The following is a 26,229-nucleotide window of genomic DNA, read 5'->3' as shown; positions in this document are numbered from 1 at the left end:
CACTATCCCTCTGTGAGGGGCAGAGCAATTTTAAAATGTGATAAGTAAATAAATTGTTGTAATTAAGTCCTTCTACCTTGCTGCTACTCCTCTTTTTCCTTCCACCTTTCTCAGCATTACAGCCTTCACATCATATGGTCAAAGTATGATAATTTCAGCCTGATCATTTGTACATTGAACACTAATGTAAGTAAATTTGTTCAACACTGTTTCCTTGACTATTCATGATATTCTCAAGGGTCAAAGCCCAAAAGCTTCAATACTCTTTCTACCCTGCTTCTTCAAACGCCAGTGTTCGCTATGTACATATTTGTGTGTATTTAATGAAACATTTTGTGCATGGATTTTAGGAGGTGGTCCAGCAAAATATCCAAAACTTTTCAAGAGAGCCTCTATTATTACTTTATCATCCATCCTAGCCTCAGCAATCCTGTAATTCACACAACCTCTCAAGTAGTACAGGTATCTAGCATTTTTAAAAATTCGAATTCATCAACTGGACTTTGGACTTTATTCACATCAGGAATGAAGGCATTATCCACATCAGCAGAAATGGGTTCATAGATTAAATTACGGTATAGGCCAGGGGTAGGCAACCTTGGCTCATAAAAGTTGTGTATAAAAGTTGTGTATAAAAGTTGGGTATAAAAGTATAAAAGTTGTGTGAGCCTGGTATAGGCTCACACAACTAAGCTCAAGACAAACTACCTGGTGGTTTAATACAATGTGTAAACTGAAGAACTGTGACCCTACTCTAGTGTGATCTAGAAAAGATGCACCACGTCTTCTTTAAGCAAATTACAACAGTGGAGTCCTTCCCGAACAAATTTCCTCCATGGCTACTGGACAAATTCCAATTTACATAGTAACTGGGCATCATGGAAGCTGTAGTCAAACACATCTAGCAGGTCTCAAGATTAGAGAAAATTCTGCACATCATACAGTTCTTAGTCCACATGACTTTACAGGAGGACGTGTCTGCCAACACAGGCTTGCTTTCACTGGCCAAATTTTTCAGAGCAGCTACGATACCCTACTGCAGCGTTTCCCAACCTTAGGAACTTGAAGATGCGTGGACTTCAACTCCCAGAATTCCCCAGCCAGCTATGCTGGCTGGGGAATTCTGGGAGTTGAAGTCCACGCATCTTCAAGTTCCTAAGGTTGGGAAACGCTGCCCTACTGTGCATTTTATAGTGGGTACCATTCAAGCGAGCAAGTTCCTGGAGCGTATCCCTTCTCCAGGGATTTCGGATCTTCCCTACCAGCCTAAAATGACCTTATTCTACAAGGATGCAGCCTTCGCTTTCCCCCCTTTCCGTTCCAGCTAGCAAGCCACCGTATCTTTTTCCACCACAGCTCTCGCTGCGCGGCTCGTGCGCCCAATAAAGCGCCACAACGCGTTCCTCGCCAGACCGCGGCCTTCCCAAGTACACCGCAGGCGTGAGTACGTTTTCCACCCACCCCTCCCACCCCCGGCAAAGGAGGCATTCCCTTTTTGGCCCAGTCTGGAGGCTCCGCCCCTTCTGCCGGACTCCGCCTGCCCTATATAAGAGGTGGAGCTCCGGAAAGGGAGCGAGTGTCTGGAAGGGGGTTGTTGGTGAGGTCGGGCTGCAAGACTGAGAGCGGCACCATGGCAGGTAAGCCCGAATGACGCTTCCTCCACCCCCGGAAGGAGGATGGCGGCGAGTCCTTTCCGCGCCGGCTTGGTCAGCAGTTGCGGAGAGCGGGTCATGCATCCGCCCGAGTTTCCTCTCCGGGTTTTTTCTCCGCCCAGTTCGCCCCGGGTCCAGCGTTATCTTCTAAGCCAGGGGTCGGCAACCTCGGCTCTTTTATGACTCGTGGACTTCAACTCCCAGAATTCCTGAGCCAGCATAGCTGGCTCAGGAATTCTGGGAGTTGAAGTCCACGAGTCATAAAAGAGCCGAGGTTGCCGACCCCTGTTCTAAGCCAAGGGACTGACAAGCCAGAGCAGCTGCGGCGCTTCCTCGTTCCCGGCGCTGCTGGTCCTGCGAAGGAAACGAAAGCGGTGCTCGCTGGGCCAGGCGGCTTGCGGCAACGCTCGTCCTCGGGAGACCTCGGGCTGCCCTGTATTATACATGGCGGCCCTTATTTTTAGGCTGGCGCGTGAGCCTTTTCCCGGGGGGGGGGGCGCGGGTGTAGCGTGCAGGTAGTGCAAGTCAGCGTCCGCCCTCTTTCTTTTGGGGTCTTCAGAGCAATGTCTGGGGCACGTGCGGGTGACAGCCATTGGCGGCCCGATGGGAAATCTAACACTTGTAATTTGTACATGCTGCGCGGCACATACGCAATGTTTCCTTGGGTATCTTCTGTTAAAGCGGCAGCCTTGTTTTGTATCCGCTCGTGCAGATCCGGAGGGCGCAGACAGACCGTTCTATGGGGTTGGTCGATGATGATGTGTCAGGGTTGTTTTTTTCTTTATCTATGGGCCGATAAAAAAAAAAACATTACCTAATTGGATAGAAGAGGCACCATGTAAATGAGATTACATGTTTGAAATTTATAAATTTGCTCTATGATAGAATTTGCTGTGTTTCTTGTCTGGAGCTGCCGAGACCGCAACCAATGTAGATTCCTATTCTAGTAGTCCGAGGGATCGTGGGGTGAGGGTCTATATGCCGAAGTGGACAGAGACACACTCCTTAATGTCATCAGGTCCTCTGTCTTCTCTGCATTTTCATAAATTTAAAAGTAAGATGAAGTATTGCAAGCAGAACTCCAGAACATCTCAAGGCTATAAACCTTTTAAAGAAATAATTTCGGTGGCTATCCACCTGTTCCCCAAAAATGAGGATGGTAAATAAGGACCATTCTGGCAAATCTTATATTCTGACGACATAATCAGAATATAAATTTTTAAATTTGATACTTTAACACAATCACTAACTCATTGTACTACAATACCAATTGGAGGGATCCTGAGCCTATTTTCAAAATGTGAAGTATGCCTATAGTCCATACATTCTGGGAACCTTACCACAGAACCATGGTGTTATTCTTAATAATACACATTTAAACCTGTGGCCTGTTCACTTTCAAGCTGATACACAACTGGGTTGCTGTGGAGCCCTAAGAACTGAATGAGAAGTAGGAATCTACTGTTGCAAATTATTCAGAAGATCTTTCTTCCATCCAGCCATAATGCCAGCTGCACAGGTTATGTAGATGAGAATAACGTATTCCCAAAGGTTTAAGGACTACTCACTGTGGCACTTGGGTTCCTTTCCACCAAGTGTCATCCTTTCATTTTTGTTTTTGTGAGTGTTCACCAAAAGCTTAGCCTTTATTGACTATGCTGTCTTGTTAGGGAGAAACACAATTCAAAACCTTGGGTAGGTATGCCTGTAATATCACATAGTATGCTAAATGTTTGCATGTAAATTTGTTCTGCCATAAGTAGCTCTACTTTGAGAGTTTAGCCTGTTGATCACTGCAGGCTGTTAAGATTCTTACCTAATAACTATCCTAAGCATTCACTAAGTGAAGGCCTAGGCATTTCTCATTTTAATTAATTTCATGAATGAGGCCTTGCCTTCTGCATTCATCCATTCTTAATATCAACCCTAACATCCCCTTCCCCCCCCAATCCAATTCAGCTCTGGTATGCTTCTTTAAGGGACGCGGTGGCTCAGTGGGTTAGGACGCTGAACTTGTCGATCAGAAGGTCGGCAGTTTGGTGGGTCGAATCCCGAGTGCCGCGTAACAGAGTGAGCGCCTGTTACTCGTCCCAGCTTCTGCCCACCTAGCAGTTTGAAAGCACGTAAAAATGTAAGTAGAAAAATAGGGACCACTCCGGTGGGAAGGCAACAGCGTTTCGTGCACCTTTGGCGTCTAGTCATGCCGGCCACATGACCACGGAGACGTCCTCGGACAAACGCTGGCTCTTCGGCTATGAAACGGAGATGAGCACCGGCCCCTAGAGTCGGAAACGACTAGCACGCATGTGCGGGGGAACCTTTACCTTTACCTTTACCTATGCTTCTTTGCATAAATAACTTGGTTTCAAGCATGTGTGCTATCTTGTGCTGAGTCAGGATATATTATAGTCTATCTGATCTTGTATTGTGTGCTTTGGGAAGTAGACCTTATAAAAACAATTCCAATGCTCTCTTCATTATCGCTGCCCAATCCATTTAACTCCAGGTGTCAGGGATTAAACATTTTTGAAGCACTTGTTCATTTTCTAAATTGCAACATAATCTTATGGGTGCTTTATTAAAAAAAATCACCTTGAGCTTCTGATGACTTCATGGACATGGACATGTAGTTTTCCTAGTATAGTAGCCTTGTCATTGCCTTCTTGCAAGTTGTGTTGTGGTTTAACCTACAGGCATAAAATTACCCAGTGGTCTTCCGTCCAAATACTAATCAAGTCTGACCCTCCTTTACAGACAAGGTCAGCCAAGTGCTGTACCTGCTGAAAAAAGGGTGTCGTGAAACATTGTGCATGGCTATTATCTGCCCCTCTAGAGGTTAGTGTGGGGAATTGGGGAAGATCTCAGCAGGAGCACTGCAGTTTCCCAAGGAGGATCCAGAACATTCCAATGAGAAGCCCAAAATAAGAGTCTGAGCAGTCCAGGAGGTTTGGGGAGGGAGGAAAAGGTTCAAAGTAGCCACACCCTAGAATTTCTTAGAATGTATCTATTATGTTGCGCCATTATAGTTTAGCCTGGTGTGATGCTGTCTATTAGGTGTGAGCAAATAAAGTATTGGACTAGCTTGGATTTAACTGTGTCATCTTTGGGCTTGGGCTTGACAACTAGTGGTAAAAGGCACAAGCAATTGTAATGGCCAATGTTCGATAGCCTTGAGTTTAAGCTAAATTATGTTTTCTCTTGATTTTTCCAAAATGTGTGTGGATATAGCAATAAATGGAAATTGGACTTAAAACCTATTATTGTGGTAGTGTTATAATAAAGTGGTGTAAGTAATGCACACTCTTGGGTAATATTCTTATATTTATATTGATACGTTTGCCTTAAACCACTCATCACATCTTCCCAAAGAAGAAAGTGGTTTTACTAATAACCTTTGGGGTAAAAGAACAGTTTTAGAAATATTAAATTGGAAAAATATTTTGGATTATGTGTACAGTAATTAGGTGCACAATAATAAATAGTCTGATAGTACATCAGGTTTAGTATATATTCAGAAATATAAGAGTTTGCTGGATTATATCAGATTTTCTGACTGTTATCTATTGTGAACTTATGTATGCTGATAAATCCTAAGCACTTGAGCCCCCAATTTATGCCAGCACATTTCATAAAATGTGTATTCTATTAAATTTTCTTCAAAAATATATTAGTGATCTCAGTTGTATTGCATTGCTGTATTGGTTTGTTATTTCAATATAATTATAAATAATCTATACTGATCCTATAGAGTAATACTGATTTAGCCAAAATGTGACATTAATATAACAACCATCTTTATACAGTATCTTATGTTTATACAAATTTATTAATATATATTAATAAAATCAATATTTTTATATGGTAAAGTTGTTAGATTGTTTCTGGAGTCTTTGCTTTTGTTCTTGTTCTTATGTTGGTCCTCAATAAAAGATTGATTCTACAAAATCATTTAATAAACATTTATACAATTGCATGAAGTTCTTGAGCAGCATTGGTCTTCAATAACTAAGAAAAATATTGAAGACTAAACATTACCAATTTGGAATTTACATTCAATTTATCTTTCTTAAGTAAGAGCAAATAACATTTATTTGTGTTTTGTCTCACCTTTATAAGGAACACAAGGCAGCAGATATATAATATTTCTTCCTCCTATTTTCCCCACAACAATAACCCTTTGAGGTAGGTTGGGCTGAGAGAGAGTGATTGGCCCAAGGTCACACAGCCAGCTTTCATGCCTAAAGAAGAAGTAGAACTCAGAGTTTCCTGCTTTCTAGGCCAACACCTTAACCATTGCATCAGACTGGCTGTTCATCCTTTCCTAAATGATAATTACAGGCTACAAGTGCCAGTTTATCACACTTTAACTTTCAGCAGCAAGGAGTACATATCCATTGGCAAATTTAGCATTGGCTTAATTAGAATATTGTCCAGACTCTAATAACACAAATTATAGCTAGGTTTTCAGGTTGAAAGGACAAGACTTTCATATGCAACTAATAATAACACTGAATCAGCTAGTTTGAGCCTCTCATCTATATTTCAGTTGCTAGCTACTGGTAGAGCAGAAATATCTCCAAGTTAAGCTGCCTACATTCCTCTGAATAATAATTTCCAGATGTCATATGGCTTGCTTACCAGGTAGAAGGCTTTGTAAGGCTTTGTCTCAAATAGATTAGCTGTTCATAAAGAAGATGTAGTACTGAGACATGTAAAAAGTATTTTTTTTTGCCTTACCACCACTGCATCATCTTCAAATGTTTTCTTTTTAGCCAACAGAGCAATTGATTAAGGAAGCTTATAATGTGAAAAATATATATTTACACTCCAAACCCAGTCCTGGGCACAACCACTACAATTGGATGGGCGAGGTGGTTGTGTAAATATATTCAAGTAATGAATAAGGAATTAAAATACACTATTGAGTTTATCAGCCTGCTTACAATAGACATCTCACGACACATACTCGGAGATGATCAAAGAACCAGTTCTGATATTCCATTGCAAAATTGGATACATAAAAACATGTGGACATTGCCTAAGGAGGGCATTGTAGTAGACTAGGCTGGTCTGCTGTAACCTGCCTGTAAACTTTTAGGTAATGGTTCCATGGGGGAGAAATTAAGGAATTTGTAGAAACTTTATTTTAGTACTACATGGATGGGAAGGCCTGCGCCATTTGTACTGCGACCCACTAAGTTGAATCTCATTCAAGAGTAGCGAACAATGCATTTAATTAGAAATCCATTTGGTGTGTATAGTTTAAACTTGTGACAGCCAGTGTATCTTGCACAATTTGAATTGCTAAACAGATTTCCTAATAATTTCACTGACATAGAAGTTTCCCTTTTCCAGATGATACGAAGCTTGATAGTTTCAGCTCCACAAAAGTATAACTCTACAAAGGGAACAATGTATCCCAGTAATGTCTGGGGAGGATGTCCCTTTGAATGTTTTCTGTTCAAGGTTATGTATTTTATTGTTTACTCCTACATTAGTCCAGTAAGGCAGGAAAGAAAAGTGTTCTTTGTTAGGATTAAATTACTATCAGTGGATGACGTTTGGTCCTATCTTACAGGTAGGACTTTACAATATGGATGTTTTAACACTATTGGTTAGATAATTGTATATATCAACTGCATCAAGATATGCATGAGTTTTGATTTATTTTTAAAAATTATATATTTAGTGAACATATTTTACATAACCGGAGGACTCTGGCCGGTTTACAAAATTAAAAATCCACAGTACAGTATAGTACCCACCCCACTCCACCCTGCAGTGGCAACAATGAAACCAGATGCTTGATTGGCTGGTCCCCCCACTGACAGAACCATGTCTTCAAGGCCTTTCAGAAAAGTATCACAGAGGTTTATTATTTTTGAGTTAATAACATTCCATAGAGAAGGCTGTATTTCTTGGTTGCAAGAGATGTACTTCTCTATGGGACCTGCAATTAATATTAGTTAAACATTGCAGATGGCAGTAATTATCAACCCCAGCTGGATTGCCAAAGCCAAAAGTGGGTGGGAGAATGCCAGGTTACCTTCCTCTTCCCTAATATAGTACATTTCTAAACTGATCAGCCAAAGGCTTCTTTGAAGCCCACAGAAAGACAATATTTTACTTTGTGATCCCTCAAAAATTGTTTTATTTACTTGTCATATAGCCACTCATCTTGCAATCAAGTGTCTCATGCTGTTTGGATATATAGGTAGTCCTCGACTTACGACTGTTACCAAGCATTCGAAGATGACCTGAGGAAAAAAAATATGACTTGTACACAGATTTATGACTATAGTACCACTACTGCAGTCATGCGATCACAATTCAGCCCTTGGCAACCGCTCATATTTACAACTGGTTGCAGCAACCTATGGTCATGTGATCACAATTTGCAATCTTTTTTGTCAATGGGGGACTGGATTCACTTAATGGCTGCATTATTTGCTTAACAGCCATGCTATTCACTTAAATGTCCAAGGTGATTTATTTAAGCACTGTAAAAATTGTTGTAAAATTGGGTCTGATTCAACTTATGACAGGAACCATCCCAGTTGTGACTGTAAGTCAAGGTCTATTGGTATAAGTACAGTAATTCTTTTTAGCCTAAAACATAAATCCTATCTTTCTGGAACTACTGCCAGATTAAAATGGAGCGATGGATCCTAAGAATGCACTATGGGCAGTGACAGGTCTTTTCTATATTAATGAAATGTATATCTCTTTTCCTTAAGACCAGTCTTTTGTGACACTAGCCACAAATGATTCCTATGTCAAAGGAGCACTTGTCCTAGGATCATCACTACGGAATTACAGAACGACAAGGAAGTTGACAGTATTGATCACTCCCCATGTATCTGATGCAATGAGGTGAGTTGCTTGATGCGTTATGGTCATCCAGCCCCAGTGAAAAAGTGCACCCGAAGGTCAAGTGGGTGCTTGGTTAAAAATAAATTAAAAATAAATGCAGCTGGGTGAACTTTCCCTTAAGAGTATAGCTCATCCATTTTTGTTAAGATGAATCATATGCAGAAATAATGTGAATAGTTATTTCATAGTTTAATATTTTCTGTTTCACTTAATGGAACAAGCAGTGTTTTACAGTTCCCATTGAAAAAAACTAATCAGCATTTTATATGTAAAGTAATAAACCTGAACCTGCCTGGAACTATTATTTCTTTCTAGCCATCATTAAGTAGTGAATTAACGTGTATATTGATAGCTTTTTCTCTCCTGGCTCTTAATTTCTACATTCATTGGAAATTGCCCTTGAAGGCCCTTTGACTTTAGGGTTGTCTAGAGACTGTGGGGTAAAGAGAAGGGTCTTGTGCTGGATGAAGAGCAGACAAGTTGATTCTATGCAAACAACAAAGATGCTGACACTGGGGCTTTAACATCTTCCCTGAACACAGTTGAAAGATTTTTGCTTCATAAGAATGGATGTTGAAAATAATGCAGGACCAAGATTTTAGCAACTGGGGGTGTTTATAAAGATGAGACATTAGACTACTTACTCTTAGTGTAAACAAGAAAGACAAGTATATATATGGATAACTAAGATAGTGTTAGTGTGTTAGCAGATTTAATTAGTCATAGTTTTTTCTTAACTTAAGGCTAATTTAAGTTGTAGCCTGAATTCTAAATGTTTTCCTAAGGATATGAGAAACTTCACTACATTTTTCAGCTTGCTCAAATATTTGTGTAATGAGATTTGTGGCTTGCTGTGCTAAATCTTTAGCAGTTGTATCAAATGCTATGAAAGATCTCTATTTTTGATGGAGGGCAGGGTGTTTAAATTTGTTTAAAGTTTTACATAAATTGAACTTTTACAGAGAACTTACTCTTCTCTCCCAGTCTAAATAAATGTGGTAAAAATGCCTTCAATTCCAGGAGAAATGTTAAAGGCAAAAATTATGCCAGAATTTTCATAATTAAGCATCTTCAGCATGTGTTTCATGGGCAGTTGGACAAAAGTGGTCTATCTAACTATAAAGGAAGCAACAGTGATCTGTTGGGAAGTGACAGTAAGTCTTTTACCTCCTAGGGTAAAACTGGTAGAGAGGAAGTACTTCAGTATTGCCAGTTGTCCAGGACTTCTGCTTTTGTGTTGAGTAACAGAAAAGAGAGCAGTAGTATGAAAGGTCTCTGTACCACGTACTCTTACATTGTTAGGGCTTTTTAGACCCCTAAATTTAGACCCCTAAAGAGGTGATTTAATAATTAAATATTTTAGACTTAAAACTTCAAAACACTATTATTCTTGTTTAGTGTAAACTCGGCTAACTAGAAATTTCAATTTTAAAATAAGATGAATTTTGTTGGTATAATTTAGAACCACTGCCACTGTTTCCTGTTCCTGTTCTGTGGTTACATCTCTATTCTGGAACTCGGTTTATCTGGATTTTTTTTCTTTTTTCAGTACACCCCTTTTCCATTTTTGCAAATCCTGAATGGTTAGTTAGTGTTAATATTTTTGAGAGTTTTCAAACCTTATCAGTTTTCTCTGGGTATGTTCTGCAACCCTAGTATATTCGTGGCTACTGCCCAGAGGTCATCCCATAAATGCTAAAAACTCCATAATTCTTTAGTTTAAAATAGCCAGCTGACTTATCAAGAGTGTAGGTCTTTCTGACCCATCTATTTGTGTAGCTCTGAGAGCCTGTCAGTGCAACTAATCTACCACCTTTCAAGTGCATTATCTCAAGTCTGCATTCCTGTACACTTTAAGTTTGAAATATACTAGAGGGGATAAACAGTTGCTGTCAGGAGAATCTATTTCAAGCAAATTCCTATAGGCTCTTGCAGAAATATGATATAGAAGTCTGCGTTCTCACAGGTTCTAGGCATAGTGTAGACAGTTATTGGATGAGTGTGAGTGGCATTGAGTATTGATGTAAACCATGACCATTCCTTTCAATAGGACAGTCTTAGAAAAGGTCTTCGATGAAGTGAAGCTGGTGGATGTTTTGGACAGCGGTGATTCAGCCCATCTTGCACTATTGAAAAGGCCTGAACTTGGTGTTACTTTGACAAAACTCCACTGTTGGGAACTAACACAGTATTCAAAGTGTGTGTTTATGGATGCCGATACAATGGTATGTCTTTCTTGCTGCTGATAATCCTTTTTAGTAATTTATATGCCACATAGTGAGTCAATGAGATGCTTTTGATTTGCCCCTCTTCAGACATATGTAGTATTAATTTATAGAATACTTATTCCATTGTCATGAATCAACATCTTTTAAAGTACAACCTATAGCTTATATATAAAACTTCTTGAATTCCTCATACCTTACAAAATTGACTACATATATCCATCATACATGTACCATGGCATTGTTTTCTTTTTATATATTTTTACTACTATTATCCATTTACTCTGTCCTACGCTAAATAAATAGACATATGTAGAAACTGCATACTTTGCTACAGTAAATATGGTTTCATCCATTGCATCAAAAGCATCTACTTTTTATGCATCTAATTGTCCTGTTGATAAATAGGCAGTGTTTTAAGGAAAAAGTCAGACTGCACCAGAATTTTGGGGTAGTGCTAGATATAGAAATATATCCATCATGTAAAATACCTGGTCTCTTTTCTTTGCCATATAGACAGGATTCTTCAGAACAACTTTAAACTGGGGAAGGAAAATGGGGCATGGATTGTGAATTGAAATGCATTCAATTAACTTAGTTTCCAGAAAAAAAATATCAACATTAATAGGTCTAAACAATGTAATAACGTATCTTAGAGGAAATTACCATTTCTTTTGCTGGTGAATAATACACTTGTACCTGCAAATCATATCTTTCCTACTAGGTCTTGTCAAACATTGATGAACTTTTTGAAAGAGAAGAACTTTCTGCAGCCCCAGATCCAGGCTGGCCCGACTGTTTCAATTCAGGAGTTTTCGTCTATAGGCCTTCCATTGAAACATTCAATCAACTGTTACAACTTGCCACAGAGAAAGGCAGCTTTGATGGTACGTATCTCATTTTATCTGGGTGATAGGAAAATCTTTTATTTAAAGTCTGGGTATATGTTAAATCAGATTATTCAAAGCAAATCTGCAGCAAATGTGTAATGCTTGTAGAATGGTGTACGTACTTCTGAAGCTTTCAGTAGATGGGATTTTATTTCAATGGACCTGAATGTATGAAACATTAATAAGATTTCCTAAAAGTGGAGTAAAAAGGAAGTGGACAATCTGTCAATAAATCCAGCTGTGTGTATATGATTACAATAGGAATTGCTAATAGATAGTCTTTCGACAGATCAAGAGTCATTACCTAATGGCATATTGAATAGGGCAGTGTGTTCTGCTTCTTCTAGAAAAACAACAGACCATTGTTATATTTCAAGCCATAATACATGATTAGATAAATGCATAATGAACCACAACATCCATTTGGCAAAAATATCAATGCACACTGCTACTGATCTTTCTTAAAAGAAGACCTGATGAGAACATTCGTAGCATCAGAGTTTAAAGAGGCCATTTAAGTCATCAAGACTGGTTCCCGCATCCTTGCAGAAACCTCTTTGCTTCTAGCCACTGCTTGAGTACAACTTTGCAAAGGGAAGCTTTCAGCTGCATCTCCAAGTAATTAGATCAGTTATCTTGCCGGTTGTCCTATCAGTCAGAATTTGTTTTCTTGTACCTTAAGCCCATCAATTATATATCCTCACTTTAGAATAAAAGAGTAGCTAAGGTGTATGCTATAACACCATAGTAGTTGTCCCCACTTTCCAGAAATGTTCCAAGCAGTCCTGAAGTGTTTCCAATTTCAAACAACCTTAATTTCATTTCTGAACACTTCCAAAATGATTGCAATGGGATTGGAGTATTTTCAGTGAGGTCAAACTAGGGCATTTCAAACTTAAGACATTTTGAATTTGGAACATTTTCCAAAGAACAGGTTTCAATTTTCCATGCAAGACTCCTTCAAAAGTTGCTACACTTGGTGTGGTTTGTCTGTCTTTCAAGTACAGATATCTAGCACTCAAGGAAAGAAGGCTACTTACCATTTTTGCCATAGCAGGTTGGCATATTTACCATTGAAAGCAAAGGCTTTGAAACTTCTAAGAGTATCATAACACATGCTGAAGTAGTTAAAAGCAACAAAAATAAAAATAGTGACTTTTAAAAAGACAGTTTCTCTCTCCCCACCCCACCCCCTCCCTTGAATTCCAAAGAAGATTGGCCTAGTTCACGAGAAAAGACTCGCTTATGTAACAGTACTTTACTTGATCCTTTGCAGAAGTCATGGCCAGCTAGAATCTAGAAGAAAATCATTGCAGATAGTAAATGAGAATGTACTGTAATATTTTGGCCTGTTTTTCTATTTGTTTCTATAACCCCCTGCGTGAAGGAGAATGATTTTTTGGGCTTTTAATCTCCACAGTTAGGCCACAATCTTTTACATGCAGAAAGCAAGAGCATAACGTGGAAAAAGCTACAGTAGTCTTTTCTTAGTGTTGTTTCTATTATAATTCCCCATCACCCTCTATTATAATTCCCCATCACCCTTGACCATGTTGTTTGCGGCTGATGAGAATAGTAGGTACAGATTGCAGGAAGTTAATTTGTACAGTATTGGCTCAAGGGGCACTTAGCTTGATTCTCTTTGCAGAGAATTGGGAAACTGTTTCTCTGTTGTAAGCTACCTGGAGTTACCGGTAGGCGAGAATAGTGGCAAATGAATTTAATAAATAAATAAATGCTATTTTTCTGAGTAAGAGGTAATAAAAATAGCAACATTTATAATATTTATAATAAAATACAAGTTAAAAATTGAATAAAATCCAGTTTGATCTGGTGGTCAAGGCACCAGGCTAGAAACCAAGAGTCTGAGTTCTAGTCCTGTCTTAGGCATGAAGGCCAGCTGAGTTACTTTAGGCCAATCATTCACTCTCAGCCCAACCACCCCCAGAGGGTGGTCTTGTGGGGAAAATAGGAGGAGGAAGGAGTATTAGATAAGTTAGCCATCTTGAATTAATTATAAGTATAATAAAAGCAGGATAAAAAAATCTAAAAACAGACCTTTTTCAGTGAAACACAGGCTAATATAGTTCCCATCTTCAAAAAAAGGAAAAAAAATAATGGATCCAGGAAACTACAGACCTATCAATACCTGGGAAGATTCTGAAAAAGATAAGCAATGAATCTGCAAACACCTAGAGGCAAACAAAGTCATAACCAAAAGCCAACATGGGTTTGTCAAAAACAGATCATTCCAGACAAATCTTATTGCATTTTTAACAATGTGACAAAATTAGTGGACCAGTGAAATGCTGTGGATATAACTTACTTGGATTTCAGTAAGGCATTTGATAAAGTAGACCACTATCTATTGCTTGATAAGATAGAAAAATGTGAGTTAGACAGCATCACCATAGATGGATTCATAATTGCTGACCAACTGTAGTCCTTAATGGAACTGTATCTACATTGAGGGAAGTATGCAGTAGGGGTCTTAGGCCCAGTACTCTTCAATAACTTCATCAATGATTTAGATGAGCAGATAGAAGAAGAACACATCAAATTTGCAGATGACACTAAGCTGGCAGGAATAGCCAACACTCCAGATAGGATCAAGATACAGAAGTATTTGAACAGTCTTGAACATTGGGCCCTATCTAAAAACTGAAATTCAATAGTGAAAAAGTAAGGTTCCACATTTAGGCAAGAAAAAATAAATGGTATAGAATAGGTGGCTCAATAATAGTAACTGATCTTGGAGTCCTAGTGGACAATCACTTAAATATGAGCCTGCAGTGCACTGCAGCTGCCAAAAAACCCACACAGTACTAGGCTTCATTGATGGTTAGAATCAAGATCACGTGCATCATTTTATAATGCCTTTGTAAGACCACACTTGGAATATTGCATCCAGTTTTGGTCACACAATATAAAAAATATTTTATTTTTTTTATTTTAATTCCATTTATATCCCGCCCTTCTCCGAAGACTCAGGGCGGCTTACAAGCTTAGCAGTTGAGACTGTAGAAAGAGTGCATAGAAGAGCAACTATGAGTAGCGAACCAGAAGCTAAAAAATATGAAGAACAGTTGCAGGAATCAGGTATGTCTAATCTAGTGAAAAGAAGGACTAGGGGTGATATGACAGCAGTTTTCAAATATTTGAGGGGCTTCCACAAAGAAGAGTGGGCCAACCTATTCTCCCAAGCATCTGAAGGCAAAAGTAATAGATGGAAACTAATCAAAAAGAGAACTAACCTAGGACTAAGCAGAAATTTCTGAGAGCGCAATTAATCAGTGGAACTGGTTGTATCCAGAAGTTGAGCGTCCTCCAACACTGGAGGTTATTAAGAAGAGAGAGGACAGCCATTTATCTGAAATAGTATAGTGTTTCCTGCTTAAGCAGGGTGTTGGACCTCCAAGGTCCCTACTAACTCTGTCATTCTGGATTCTGACCCTATGTATTTTTTCTGTATTTTGGAAATGATTCATAAATAGTCCATGAGACATAGGGTTGTTATCTTGTAGAACAGGATCTTGCTTTATTGCTTGCATTGCTATAATTGCTCCTAATGTGAAAATGCCTTCTGGGTGAAGTGTCTGTGCTGAAAATTATGTGGAAGATGTTTTTTAGAGGAACTATATTGAATTGTAAAAGGAGATGAAAACATTGCATAGATGTATAATGTATGGGCATATTTTTGATATTATTCACACTTGTATTGTTGTATTCCCTCTGCTAAAATATGCGTGAAAATTAGGTTACATTACTGCAGACAGTATCACAGGAAAATTCTTCCCTCCCCTCCTCCCTTAAAAATAGCCACATTCTAAAGCTTCATTCATGTGAACTAAACCTGCTGCTTTCTAACTTTAGGAGTGCTTGTGTTAGTTGATAGAAGCTAACAGAAATTTCCAAAGAAGCTGTTTGGGTTGTCTAAATTTTGTTGCTTTTCAGTAAATTTATTTGTGCCTCTTTTAGCATGGGAGTGCAAAATAAGATGGAAAACAAAGTCCACATATGAAATAGCAAGAGTTATTTAAGACTCTACTTTTGTGCTACTTTTTTGTCATTTAAAAGTTAAGTCCTAAGTCCTACTCTTGGTTTTTTTATATGGCTTAATTAATGAGTATTGGCACTAGTTAAACTGGCAAAGATACTAGGTGGCTTACATTAACAATTAAGATTGCATGGTTCCTGTCTCAAGCAAAACACAGATAGAAGTCTTGTGTTTCCTCTGATTATATTATCTTAATATTGCCTTCCTTGGCTATGCCTTAATAAGTTTATTTTGAAATTTATCCCAGAATGCTGATGTTGAATTTCACTTAAAATCTTACCAAGGGGTGTGTTTTGGCAGTAGCCATGGTACACTGAGAACAAATTTCAGACAACAACTCTGTCTGCTGTGGGAAATTGAAACAGAGATGTTGTTTCCTTAGAAATATGTTAAGTGTTTGGGTCTTTTCCATTCTATGTTCAATATGCCCTGAATCTTAAATTGGTACAGCAACTAGAATTGCCAAACTTGAAATTACAAATACTGTAACTTCAGATGCACTCAGAACTGCTATTGTAATGTGTTCCATCTGTATGCTTAAGACTGTGGAAAGAATATTCCTAATCTTACTCTGACTTGTAAAATTAATCTCTTTACGATTTAGAAAATGAATGAGATAACTCTTTATTTTAAAGGTAGAAATTATATAAATCAAGTGTACCAGCTTTCAAATGTGAATCATATTTGATCTTGACTCTCTGATAAAGCCAACCAAAACCTACCATACTCTGCTAAATTTGGTGTGTCTGTAGCAATAGCACAGCCTTTAATCCTTACTGAATAAATAACTCTGCAAATTATTTAAGTTAAAAGTCCCCACTCTTAATTTTTGTAGATCAATCCAAGGAATTAGGTTGCTTCTAAAATGCTGTTGTCATTCTGTTGCTAACTATTCTGTTTGCTAAGCTGAACTAGGCAACATAAACAGTTCCTTGGCCCAAATGATTGTTACTTGACATCTGTTGCCTCACAAAATAATTTTAACGAATGTAGATTGATATATGTAACCCAAACTGGGCTCCCTGAAGCTAGTATTCCAAATAAGATGCCAAGAGCTTGGAAGCCTTAAATATTAATTCCTGATGAGTCATGGATGCTTGCAGAAAAAATCAGTGCATGGATGATTACATTCTTCATTGAGAAAAAAACCTGATAAATAGATGTGATCAATAAAGACAAAAAAACACTCATCAGAAAGGTTCAGTTGTAACCATTTACATCACTATTGGGCATATTCATAACTTCTAATAGTTCTTTTAGAACTAAGCAAATTTTTAAAAAATATCTTTTATTTGCAAAAGTAGGTATACACATTGTAAAGCAATTTTTAAACTCATTTCCACCAGCAAAAACTTTGGTATGAAAAAAGATTCATATTTCTGAAATAATGAGATGACTTATCTTCACTTAATCAATTATGGATGTTTGGAAAGCTGTCTTGTTCATTACCAAAACAGGATTTTAAATTGCATTAATTAACTTGTTAAATTTTGTTCAACAAAACTACCAAAGTAATATTTCAGATGAGACACGCACATTTCTGACTTTCTGGATTCATTTTATGTATAGCATGTCAAGAATATTTGAAAATGATTTTTAAAGTCTTTTTAAACCATTGCTTTTTTTTACTCATCTCTCTCTCTCTCTCTCTCTCTCTCTCTCTCTCTCTCTCTCTCTCTCTCTCTCTCTCTCTCTCCCTCCCTCCCTCCCTCCCTCCCTCCCTCCCTCCCTCCCTCAGGTGGGGACCAGGGACTGTTGAACACATTCTTCAGCAGTTGGGCAACTACAGATATTAGCAAGCATCTCCCATTTATTTATAACTTAAGTAGTATTTCTATTTACTCCTACCTCCCAGCATTTAAAGCGTAAGTAGATGATTATGCATGCAGACAAAGTAGGCTGAACTATTAAATATGTATGATTTGATATTCATTCTGTGCTTCCAGACTCAAATAGTGTGAGAGGAATTATGTTATTTGCTCTTGATGGCAAGGCAAAGACCCCACAGCTAAAATGCGAATAAAACAATTTATAGTGAGTCTTATAATAAGTGACACTCATCTGTATCCAACTTTAGTTGGTATCAGGGTTTTTTTCAGAATGAATAATATGAATTAGATGGTTATATTAAAATCACAAGGGATGCAGTGGCTCAGTGGGTTAGGACGCTGAGCTTGTCAGCAGTTTGGTGGGTCGAATCCCGAGTGCCGCGTAACAGAGTGAGCGCCTGTTACTCGTCCCAGCTTCTGCCAACCTAGCAATTTAAAAGCACGTAAAAATGCAAGTAGAAAAATAGGGACCACTATGGTGGGAAGCGTTCCGTGCCCCTTTGGCATCTAGTCATGCCGGCCACATGACCACAGAGATATCCTCGGACAAGCGCTGGCTCTTTGGCTTTGAAATGGAGATGAGCACCGGCCTCTAGAGTTGGAAACGACTAGCACGCATGTGCGGGGGAACCTTTACCTATTAAAATCACACTAATGTTATGGTATCACTCCTTTGTTTCATCTCAGCAGAATAAGCCAGCAAATTTAAAAGGACTATTAGTTACCTATCACCACAGAGTGGTTACCTGTGAATGAACCGCACTGAAGTTATATGAATTCACAGATGACTATTCAAAGAACTGCAGTTATAGATAAGAAATCAGCTCTTTACCGTATTGTCAATGATTCACATAATAAAGGCTAGCAAGCTTTTAAGCTGGAGGAAGACCAGCACAACTTCAGTAATGCAGAGTCCAAGAGGAAGACTGCTTGTGCAGTAAGTGTAGATCAGAAGATAACATGGCTGTTTAGCCAATAAATTGGCTAATACATTTGTTCCCAGAGACGCTTGTCTGATATGGGCATTTATAGAAGTTGAATAAATACATAAATTGTGATTTATGAAATGCTGAAGGGAAAGACCACACCCTTTAAAAGGTCATTGGAATACAAGTGTTTATTTAAGCAAAACTATCCTAAATTGTAAAAGACAAAAGCATGTTGGCCATGTAAAGAATGAACCCATGTTTCAACGGCTCTAAAAGCTGGGAGAATGTAGGCAAGATATCTTGACCAAATGCAAGATCAAGATTGATTTTGGAACATTGACCTTGGCAAATGTTTACGTAACTGAGAAGAAAATCAAGAAGGCGTGCCAAACTGAAGTGGAATTGTCTCACAGTAGCATATGGAAGAAAGAATAGTTCTGTGGATGAGATAGTGACATTTAATCTGTTGTGTGAGCAGCAAAAGGCACAATTAGTTAACAGTGTTAGAAGAAAGTATTGTAGCAGAAAGGTTGCTTAACTCTATGTTTTGGGGAGTTATTCCAGAAGTAGCTAGTGAGATTGTGAAAGATTACTGCTAAGGACCTATGATCTATCCTAAAAAGACAAAAAGTAAAACTGACTGAAAGCAATGATATCTTTCAAAAGTACAATGGACATAAGAGCTTCAGAGTGCTGAAAAGGAAGGAGTGAATTTCAGGTATTCAGATGTAAAAGATGTTTTGGAAGAATAAATCTTTAGGAAGGCTTGCCTAGAATTCCCCATCGTGGATAATTCTCTTGCCTGAAATGTTGATGAAGACTGGACAGTACTGATGGAAGCCCAACATGGACCTGGTTAAAAATGGCCATTATATAGAAGAACTCAGTGCATCTGAATTATGAAGGCATTGGGATTTCAGTTTAGGAATGTTAGGTTGCAGGGTAACTCTCTTAGAAGGTTTAATAGGCAAATTTGGACCTGTAAAGGTCAAATTTGCTGCTGCTGATCATAAATAGGTGTTGGTGGATTTTCTGGAGCTGATGGATTTGATCAATTTACTAAAAAAATGAAGAAATCAAGAGACAGTTCCTGGGAAATAGTAGAGGGCTAGGAAGAAGATATATAGTTTTATAAGGTCAGAAACCCCAGAATGTATATGCCTATTTAAGAAGAGAAGCTTGCTTCTATACTGATTTCACTTATGAAAAGGGGCCCTTAAGACCAAAAGTCAAATGCTATTTTTGTCCCATGTTTTAGCTGAAACCTTTAAAACAGGCTTTTTTAATCTTTGGATTTCAATGGCACAATGTCAGGGTGCTCTTGGTGCCATAAAATGGAGACTATGGCAATGTCTTACTTTCTTCTCTGAAGCAACCTACCTTGGTAGCATGTTCATTTCTGAAGTATTCATGTTTTGTATTAAACTCTGTTAATTCCTGGCATTACGTTGTCTTACATCTCAGGGAAAGCCAAATAAATCTCTTTAAATTCTGCCTCTTACAAGATCCAGAAGTAAGTGTGCAGTAGGAACAAGTCTCTAGGCAACATTGAATGATGATGAGTTTATAGAACAGCTGACATAATCACTGTTCATTGATTAAGGTTCAACTGTGTCTTATGATCTGAGCGTCAGGTTAAAATTAGAGCCCTTATTTTGGGATCTTCATGCAAACTGGAATGAATACATTGTACTCAGTGGCTGGTGGAAAGTGTCTGGCTTGGTGAATGGAATTGTGATGTAATTATGATTGCAAGCAGCTCCTCTTACATGAAGTGTTCTACAAAGAATCCTACATTCAGGTTTGCACTACATGGAGTCCTTCAGTTCCATTCTTATAGCTCTTGGTGGCATTCTGGCCATGATTGGTGAAATTTTGTAGCATGGGTTTCTTCCACTTGAAGTAGGGAACAAAGTGCAAATGAAATATAAGCTTATAAATAGGTGTATCATAGTTAAAAAAATAAAAATCTGACCAGATTCCTTCTCAGTCCTACCCAAATTTTAAGCATGGCCATGCCTGATACCAAGCATGCCATTAGAGCAGGATAATCAACTGTGCCAAATGCAGAATAAGCTTAAATTTTGTTATGGTCACACTGAATGCTTTTTGAAAATGAAGAATGTATTTAACAGATATAGGTGTGAACTCAAAATTTAAAACAAAATATTTTTGTACAGGAAAAAAGATGGAGTGTTGAACAGATAGTCAATGAACAATGCTAGAATAATTATTAATTTATTAAATAGCACACCAAATCAACTTGTTTTTCACATACAATATTTAAGACATCTTGTAGAACTGGTTTTCTTTCATGTTCAATTTCAAACACTCCTTGTTCTATTATGCTGTCTATCAAATTAAAAGAACTCAAGATCCAAATTTTCTAATATAAATAAATGAGGAAGGGGCAATGTCTAAAGTATGGTAGATAATTGCTAGGCATTTGGTTGTAAAAAAAATAAGTATATATGTATCAATAGTAATTCACAATATCAGGCTAGCAAAACTCAGGATGGAATTTCTGATCCCTTCTCAGGGATGAACTTTTAGTGATCTTCAGTTTGTAGCTTCTTACTGTTCACTGACAAAAACAAGTTGAATTAATTATGCAAATTGATGTAACAATATGGCACTGATTTTGATTATTTCACTGCAGTCTTCATCATCACCAGTTCTGGCTGTGGTAAAGCCAGTAAAGGTGTTTTTCTGATAGACATAAGAATTCAGATCCATACAGAATATTGAACTGAATTGTATTCAACTTTAAAAAAAACATAAGCAATTATTCTTTCAGTTATATATAAAGGATATCCACTCCTATATTAGGTGCTGTGACTTTACCCACATATAAAGGTGACCTCTTATTTTGACAGGTTTGGGATGAATGCTAAAGTTGTGCACTTTCTGGGCAGAGTGAAACCATGGAATTATACATATGACTCCAAAGCAAAAAGTGTCAAAGAAGATGCTCAAGATCCCACAATGATTCATCCAGAGTTCCTCAATATGTGGTGGGACACTTTTGTCACAAATATCTTACCATTATTACAGCAGCATGGTGTAATCAAAGATACAGCTACTGGTGTAAAAGCGGTATGTTTCATAAATGGACATTCTCTACTTCAATGTGGGATGTAGAAAAGATTTCTTTTTTGGCTTGGAATTGAGTTGGTTTGAAGGCAGCATGTTTGCTACAAAAATAGCTTGCAACTGTGCATTAGCTAGTGAGCTGACCTCATAAGTATTGCAACATTTTGTCTGCTTCCCATAAATGTAGCATATTGATCTGCTTATTAGAATACCAAATAATAGTTGAGGTTCTAGACTGTTCTTAAGGGGCTATGGGGTAGCCAAAACAAACATGGACAGGCCTGCATTTATGTCTTTAGTACTAACCAGATAATTAAAATGGGTGTTTTTGGAGAATGGGAACATAAGAAGTCTTTATCCTACAACAGAGTTTAAGCAAGAATGGAGATTATAGACTACAGAGGTCTATAAATTTACAATCCCTTTAGTCAAATCATGTTTCCCTATCATCCTAAATATAGTTAACAGTGACTGCATGTCCCTAAAATCTATTTTCTCAAAGCTCATAGGAAATGTTATAGAGCAAAGAAATAATGCAAGCAGATATTTTTCCTATCCTGATCATCCATTCATATAAGGTTGTATCTTCCAATATGAATGTATATTCAGTGCTAGAATATGATGAAAAGAGTGCCAAATCAATTTTCAAGGCACTTCAGGACAGGAAGTACATACATTAAAATAGGGTCAAATGTTTTGTGCAAGTTCAGACTCATCGAAACCAGTGGTATTCTGCACTCCCCACCACCATCTTTTGGACAGTACCCCAAATAGCATGGCTGAATTCTTATTTTCACCCAATAGAACTTAGAAGTCTATAAGGAATCTGAATGGGATTGATATGAATATCACTTTTTTTACAATGGATTTGCACACTGTAAATCTATGTAGCTGGTTTGAAGAATTTCCTTAAAGCATTCATGATTCCTCTACATTTCTTCACAGGTTAGGCATGTCTTAAGACTTAGAGCACTGTTAAATTCCAGCAGACATTAATTAATTCTTGCATCTTGAAAGCAACTTTCAATGACTCAGTTCTATTAATTTTCATTAAAATGTTGATTCATTTTGGAATATTGACTTAGGCCAGGGGTAGGCAACCTCAGCTCTTTTATGACTCATGGACTTCAAGTCCCAGAAATTCTGGGAGTTGAAGTCCATGAGTCATAAAAGAGCCGAGGTTGCCTACCCCTGAATTAGGCCTTTCAGAGCTTCATATACTGCACTATGCTTGGCATCAAGTTATTTGTCTTAAGAGAAAATGTTTACAAAATTGCAGTCGGTAACCAGACCATGGAGAGATGCCTGCAGGGGCACATCTGCTCTCCACTGCAAACTGTTGTCTGATAAATTGAGGGTGAATGAAGGACCAATTGTCTTAAAATTTGTTTCAACAGCCTTACAATAGTACACCTACAAAATTGTGGGTTTTTTACTGATGTTTTTACATATCTTGCCAGTTAAAATAACTTGGTTCTGCCTTCTCATGCATGCAGACTAGTAATGCGACATTGATTACTTGGGCTTGATATACAGAACACAATAATTAAATACTTAGCCCTGTGACTAAACATACTGATCGATTCTTGAGCTGTGCTTTCTGTTGTCTGTATTTCAACTTTCTAATGAACTATTTGCAGCTGTCGGGCTTGGTCTATACACTGGCTTTCTCTTGTGGCTTCTGTAGAGAGGTATGAAGAACTTATAACTACCTGTCTGCTATTTCATTGACCCAGATACTCTTTTTATTTGTGTGTTCTTAGCTCTTTAAATTGCATTAATGGTGCTTGCTGTTTTGCATGGGATCTCATGTTTTCTTACCTTCTGCTTGGTTGCTTTATGCTTACACCTTTTTGTAGTATATAATTGTGCTTCTCCCACTTATTTTTCATTTCTTTTTAGGAAGAGGTAACAGAGGCAGTGTCCCACCTGTCACTTTCAGCAGCAGCAATGCCACGTTTGCCACCATCACCACCAGCTATGTCCTCAGAAGAACGTAAAGAAAGATGGGAGCAAGGCCAGGCTGACTACATGGGAGCAGACAGCTTTGACAACATCAAGAAAAAACTCGACACCTACCTCCAGTAAAAGCACTTGTATTTGCTCCCCCAAATAGCAATACAAGGACTTGTTTCAGAGCTGTAGCAACTAGAAAAGTCAGCTAGGGTCAGTTAAGTTTGCCAGCAGCATTGCCACTGCTCAACTGAAGGCTTTTGGTAATACTGCAGGTAAGAACTGAGCAAAAGCTCATTTGTATGAATTCTTGTGCCAATCATGTGTCCAGCAGTCAAGATCTTTTTCTTTTGCTCAAAAACCTATGAATAAGCCTGCAAAGAATTTGAAAACAGGACACTGGCCTGGCCTGAAACATACTACTTAGACCTAAAAGACTGTGCATTACCTCTCCTTCCTTTCACACACATGCACACCAATATGTTCTGCTTGCTACAATAAAATAATGGCTAGAGATTCAGGCAGCTATAATGGAAGAACCTTACAATACTAGCATATGTATATGCAACTTGGTAACTGTAAAGTTACCTTTCTGCCAGTTCCAGTCATTTCTGACCAGATTTCTATGCACAAAACTACAGCATGGCAAATTCTTTTGTTCAGTTCTCTATATGACTGAGACAAGTAAATCTGTGAACTGTAATGGGATTCAAAGTACAAAATAAAAACATCATTGAAAGTTGTCAACCCATCAAATGGCAATAAAATCTGTGACCCTCTGAAGTCTATTACCTAGCTTTTGTAGTCTGTGTCTTCAACACTCTTCAAATCAATCCCACTGAGGATTTTCTTAAAAGTTGATCTGGAGTAAGTCTGCTTTCTATTTAAATGTTTGTGTTCTACTTAAAAGCAGCTGTGTTAAAGGCCACAGAAGATGTCTACATTAATTGAAAGCTCATCAGGGTGGCACTTCTGAGATGGGAAGGAAATAAGAGAGAGAGTGTGTGATGCTGTCATAAGATGGTGTCAGAAATTCTGACTTTATAGGCTGGGCATTTCTACATCCAAAAACTTTTTAAGCATACCCACTTTAACTTCAAGGCACTTTAACAATCCTTAGTAAATTATTATCCTAAGGAATTAGATGAACAATACTTCTGAATGGCTAAAATATCATTCCAGAGATTATGAATTAAGTGAGATGGTGCCTATTCAGTCAAGTCACTGCAGTTAGTGTCCATAGATGGGCCCTTTTCTCCTTGGAAATTTTCTACACCAGCTGGGATCTTGAAGTGTCAGACTTCCCAAATGTGTGGAGAAAATCCAGAGATGGAAGGAAACTTCTGTCTTCCAACATTAATCCTATACACATGAAAGGTGGCATGCAGGGAATTTTAAATCTTTCTGAACTCTAGTAAAATCTCTCCAATTTCAAAAGCTTTAATAATCCATAAATCTAACACTTATGGCCAGAATTAACAAAAAAAGCATCTAGTCAGCAACCCAAAGTCTTGATAAAAATTTTATTTGCCCAGAAATCAAACTAGAAATATACAATAGTTTTATACTACTACTAACAGCAGAAAAACAGTTCAAATGATTCCTTATTGTTCAATAAACAGAAACCAAATGCAGGCATAAAGGATGTTTAGGGGCCTGTACCTAAGTCTGAGTTCAGTTGAACACATTTTGAATCCCTTTTCAGATGTTTCTACTAACTTGGAAAAACATGAGGCAAAACTAACAGGAATGCCACTGCTGGCATATGCACTTTTCTTCATTTTTCCCCAATATGCATTATTTGTAAGCCTTTTTCTATTCAGTTGCTAATATATAGTCAATACAAAACATAATACACAGTAATATTAAACTCGTGTGTAAAGCTTCAGAAGTTACAAGTTAACTTGCAACAGATATAGATATAATCCAAGCAATAAAATTTACATCTCAGGTGCTTACATCAAAAACTCAAAAACATCATTTAACAATATACCGTATATATTCAACTCTAATGAAGCTTTGCTCTTAGTATAGAAACTGAACATTTAGACTTGAGTTTACTACACTAAAGTTTGTTACTACTCTGGACCATTTGCCCAGTATGAGTATGTTTACTAATGATTCCTCATTTGCTGTTTGGGGAAAAACCCCTTGCAGTTATTAGAAATATTATTTTCAGCATTATGTTGTCTAAACATGTAACATCAACTTATTTTTAAAACTGAATTTGTTGCAATATTTTAAATTACATATCCATAAGAGTCCTGATTTCGTTCATTTTTGCTTCACCAGTAGGAGGTTTTTTGGTTCCAAAGGCTCCAGCTGCAAGTTCTCTCTTCTTGTTCTGGATTTTAAGCATATTTTCTTCTACAGAATTCTTCACAATGAACTAGAGCAATTTTTTAAAAAAGGTAAAGCAAAACAAAATTAACTACCATTATAAAGTTACTTAACTCAGAGCACATGAAAAAAGAATTACCGTATTTTTTGGACCATAAGACGCACCTTTCCCCTCCCAAAAGTGGGTGGAAAAACGAGGTGTGTCTTATGGTCCGAAGGTAAGCGAAAACACTTGTCTCCCGTTCAGTCAGCGCAGTCCATCAGCTCCATTGGAGAGACGTGATTGAATGAAGACATGGAATTCTCCGCCCCACCCCTGTGATTGGTCGGCAGGGGAGGAAATACGGACGTGCCTGCCATGCCTTCTGACTGCCTCCCCCTCCCTGCG

General features: G+C 37.9%; 2 protein-coding genes across 3 annotated transcripts in view; one reads left to right on the top strand and one right to left on the bottom strand.

The window, feature by feature from the left end:
• The first annotated feature begins 1,562 nt into the window (after positions 1 to 1,562).
• GYG1 (glycogenin 1) lies at positions 1,563 to 25,762 on the top strand. 2 transcript variants are annotated; one of them, XM_083364424.1, is made up of 7 exons: positions 1,563 to 1,637; positions 8,395 to 8,525; positions 10,576 to 10,750; positions 11,475 to 11,637; positions 17,436 to 17,562; positions 21,332 to 21,551; positions 23,451 to 25,762. In XM_083364424.1, the coding sequence occupies exons 2-7, from the start codon at positions 8,521 to 8,523 to the stop codon at positions 23,634 to 23,636; spliced, it is 876 nt and encodes a 291-aa protein (XP_083220550.1). In that variant the 5' UTR covers positions 1,563 to 1,637; positions 8,395 to 8,520; the 3' UTR covers positions 23,637 to 25,762. The 2 variants fall into 2 exon arrangements, with proteins under 2 accessions (XP_083220550.1, XP_083220549.1); XM_083364423.1 differs by having other exon boundaries at positions 1,573 to 1,637; positions 8,390 to 8,525.
• Positions 25,011 to 26,229, bottom strand: part of HLTF (helicase like transcription factor) — a 30,258-nt gene continuing 29,039 nt past the window's right edge. The window contains exon 24 of the mRNA XM_083364422.1: positions 25,011 to 25,890. Coding sequence (XP_083220548.1) covers positions 25,747 to 25,890 — 144 coding nt within the window. The 3' untranslated portion in view covers positions 25,011 to 25,746. The remainder of the gene's footprint in view (positions 25,891 to 26,229) is intronic.

This window comes from Vipera ursinii (assembly GCF_947247035.1).
Source record: "Vipera ursinii genome assembly, chromosome: 5".
Taxonomy (NCBI): domain Eukaryota; kingdom Metazoa; phylum Chordata; class Lepidosauria; order Squamata; family Viperidae; genus Vipera; species Vipera ursinii.
The sequence above is the reverse complement of the archived record's forward strand: the minus strand, read 5'-3'. Positions and strand labels throughout refer to the sequence as shown.

Bases quoted from the DNA above. Each gene is read 5' to 3' on its own strand.
- GYG1 (XM_083364423.1), top strand. The intron at 10,751-11,474 runs GTATGTCTTTCT...CTTTCCTACTAG, and splicing joins TTATGGATGCCGATACAATG to GTCTTGTCAAACATTGATGA. The intron at 21,552-23,450 runs GTATGTTTCATA...ATTTCTTTTTAG, and splicing joins CAGCTACTGGTGTAAAAGCG to GAAGAGGTAACAGAGGCAGT.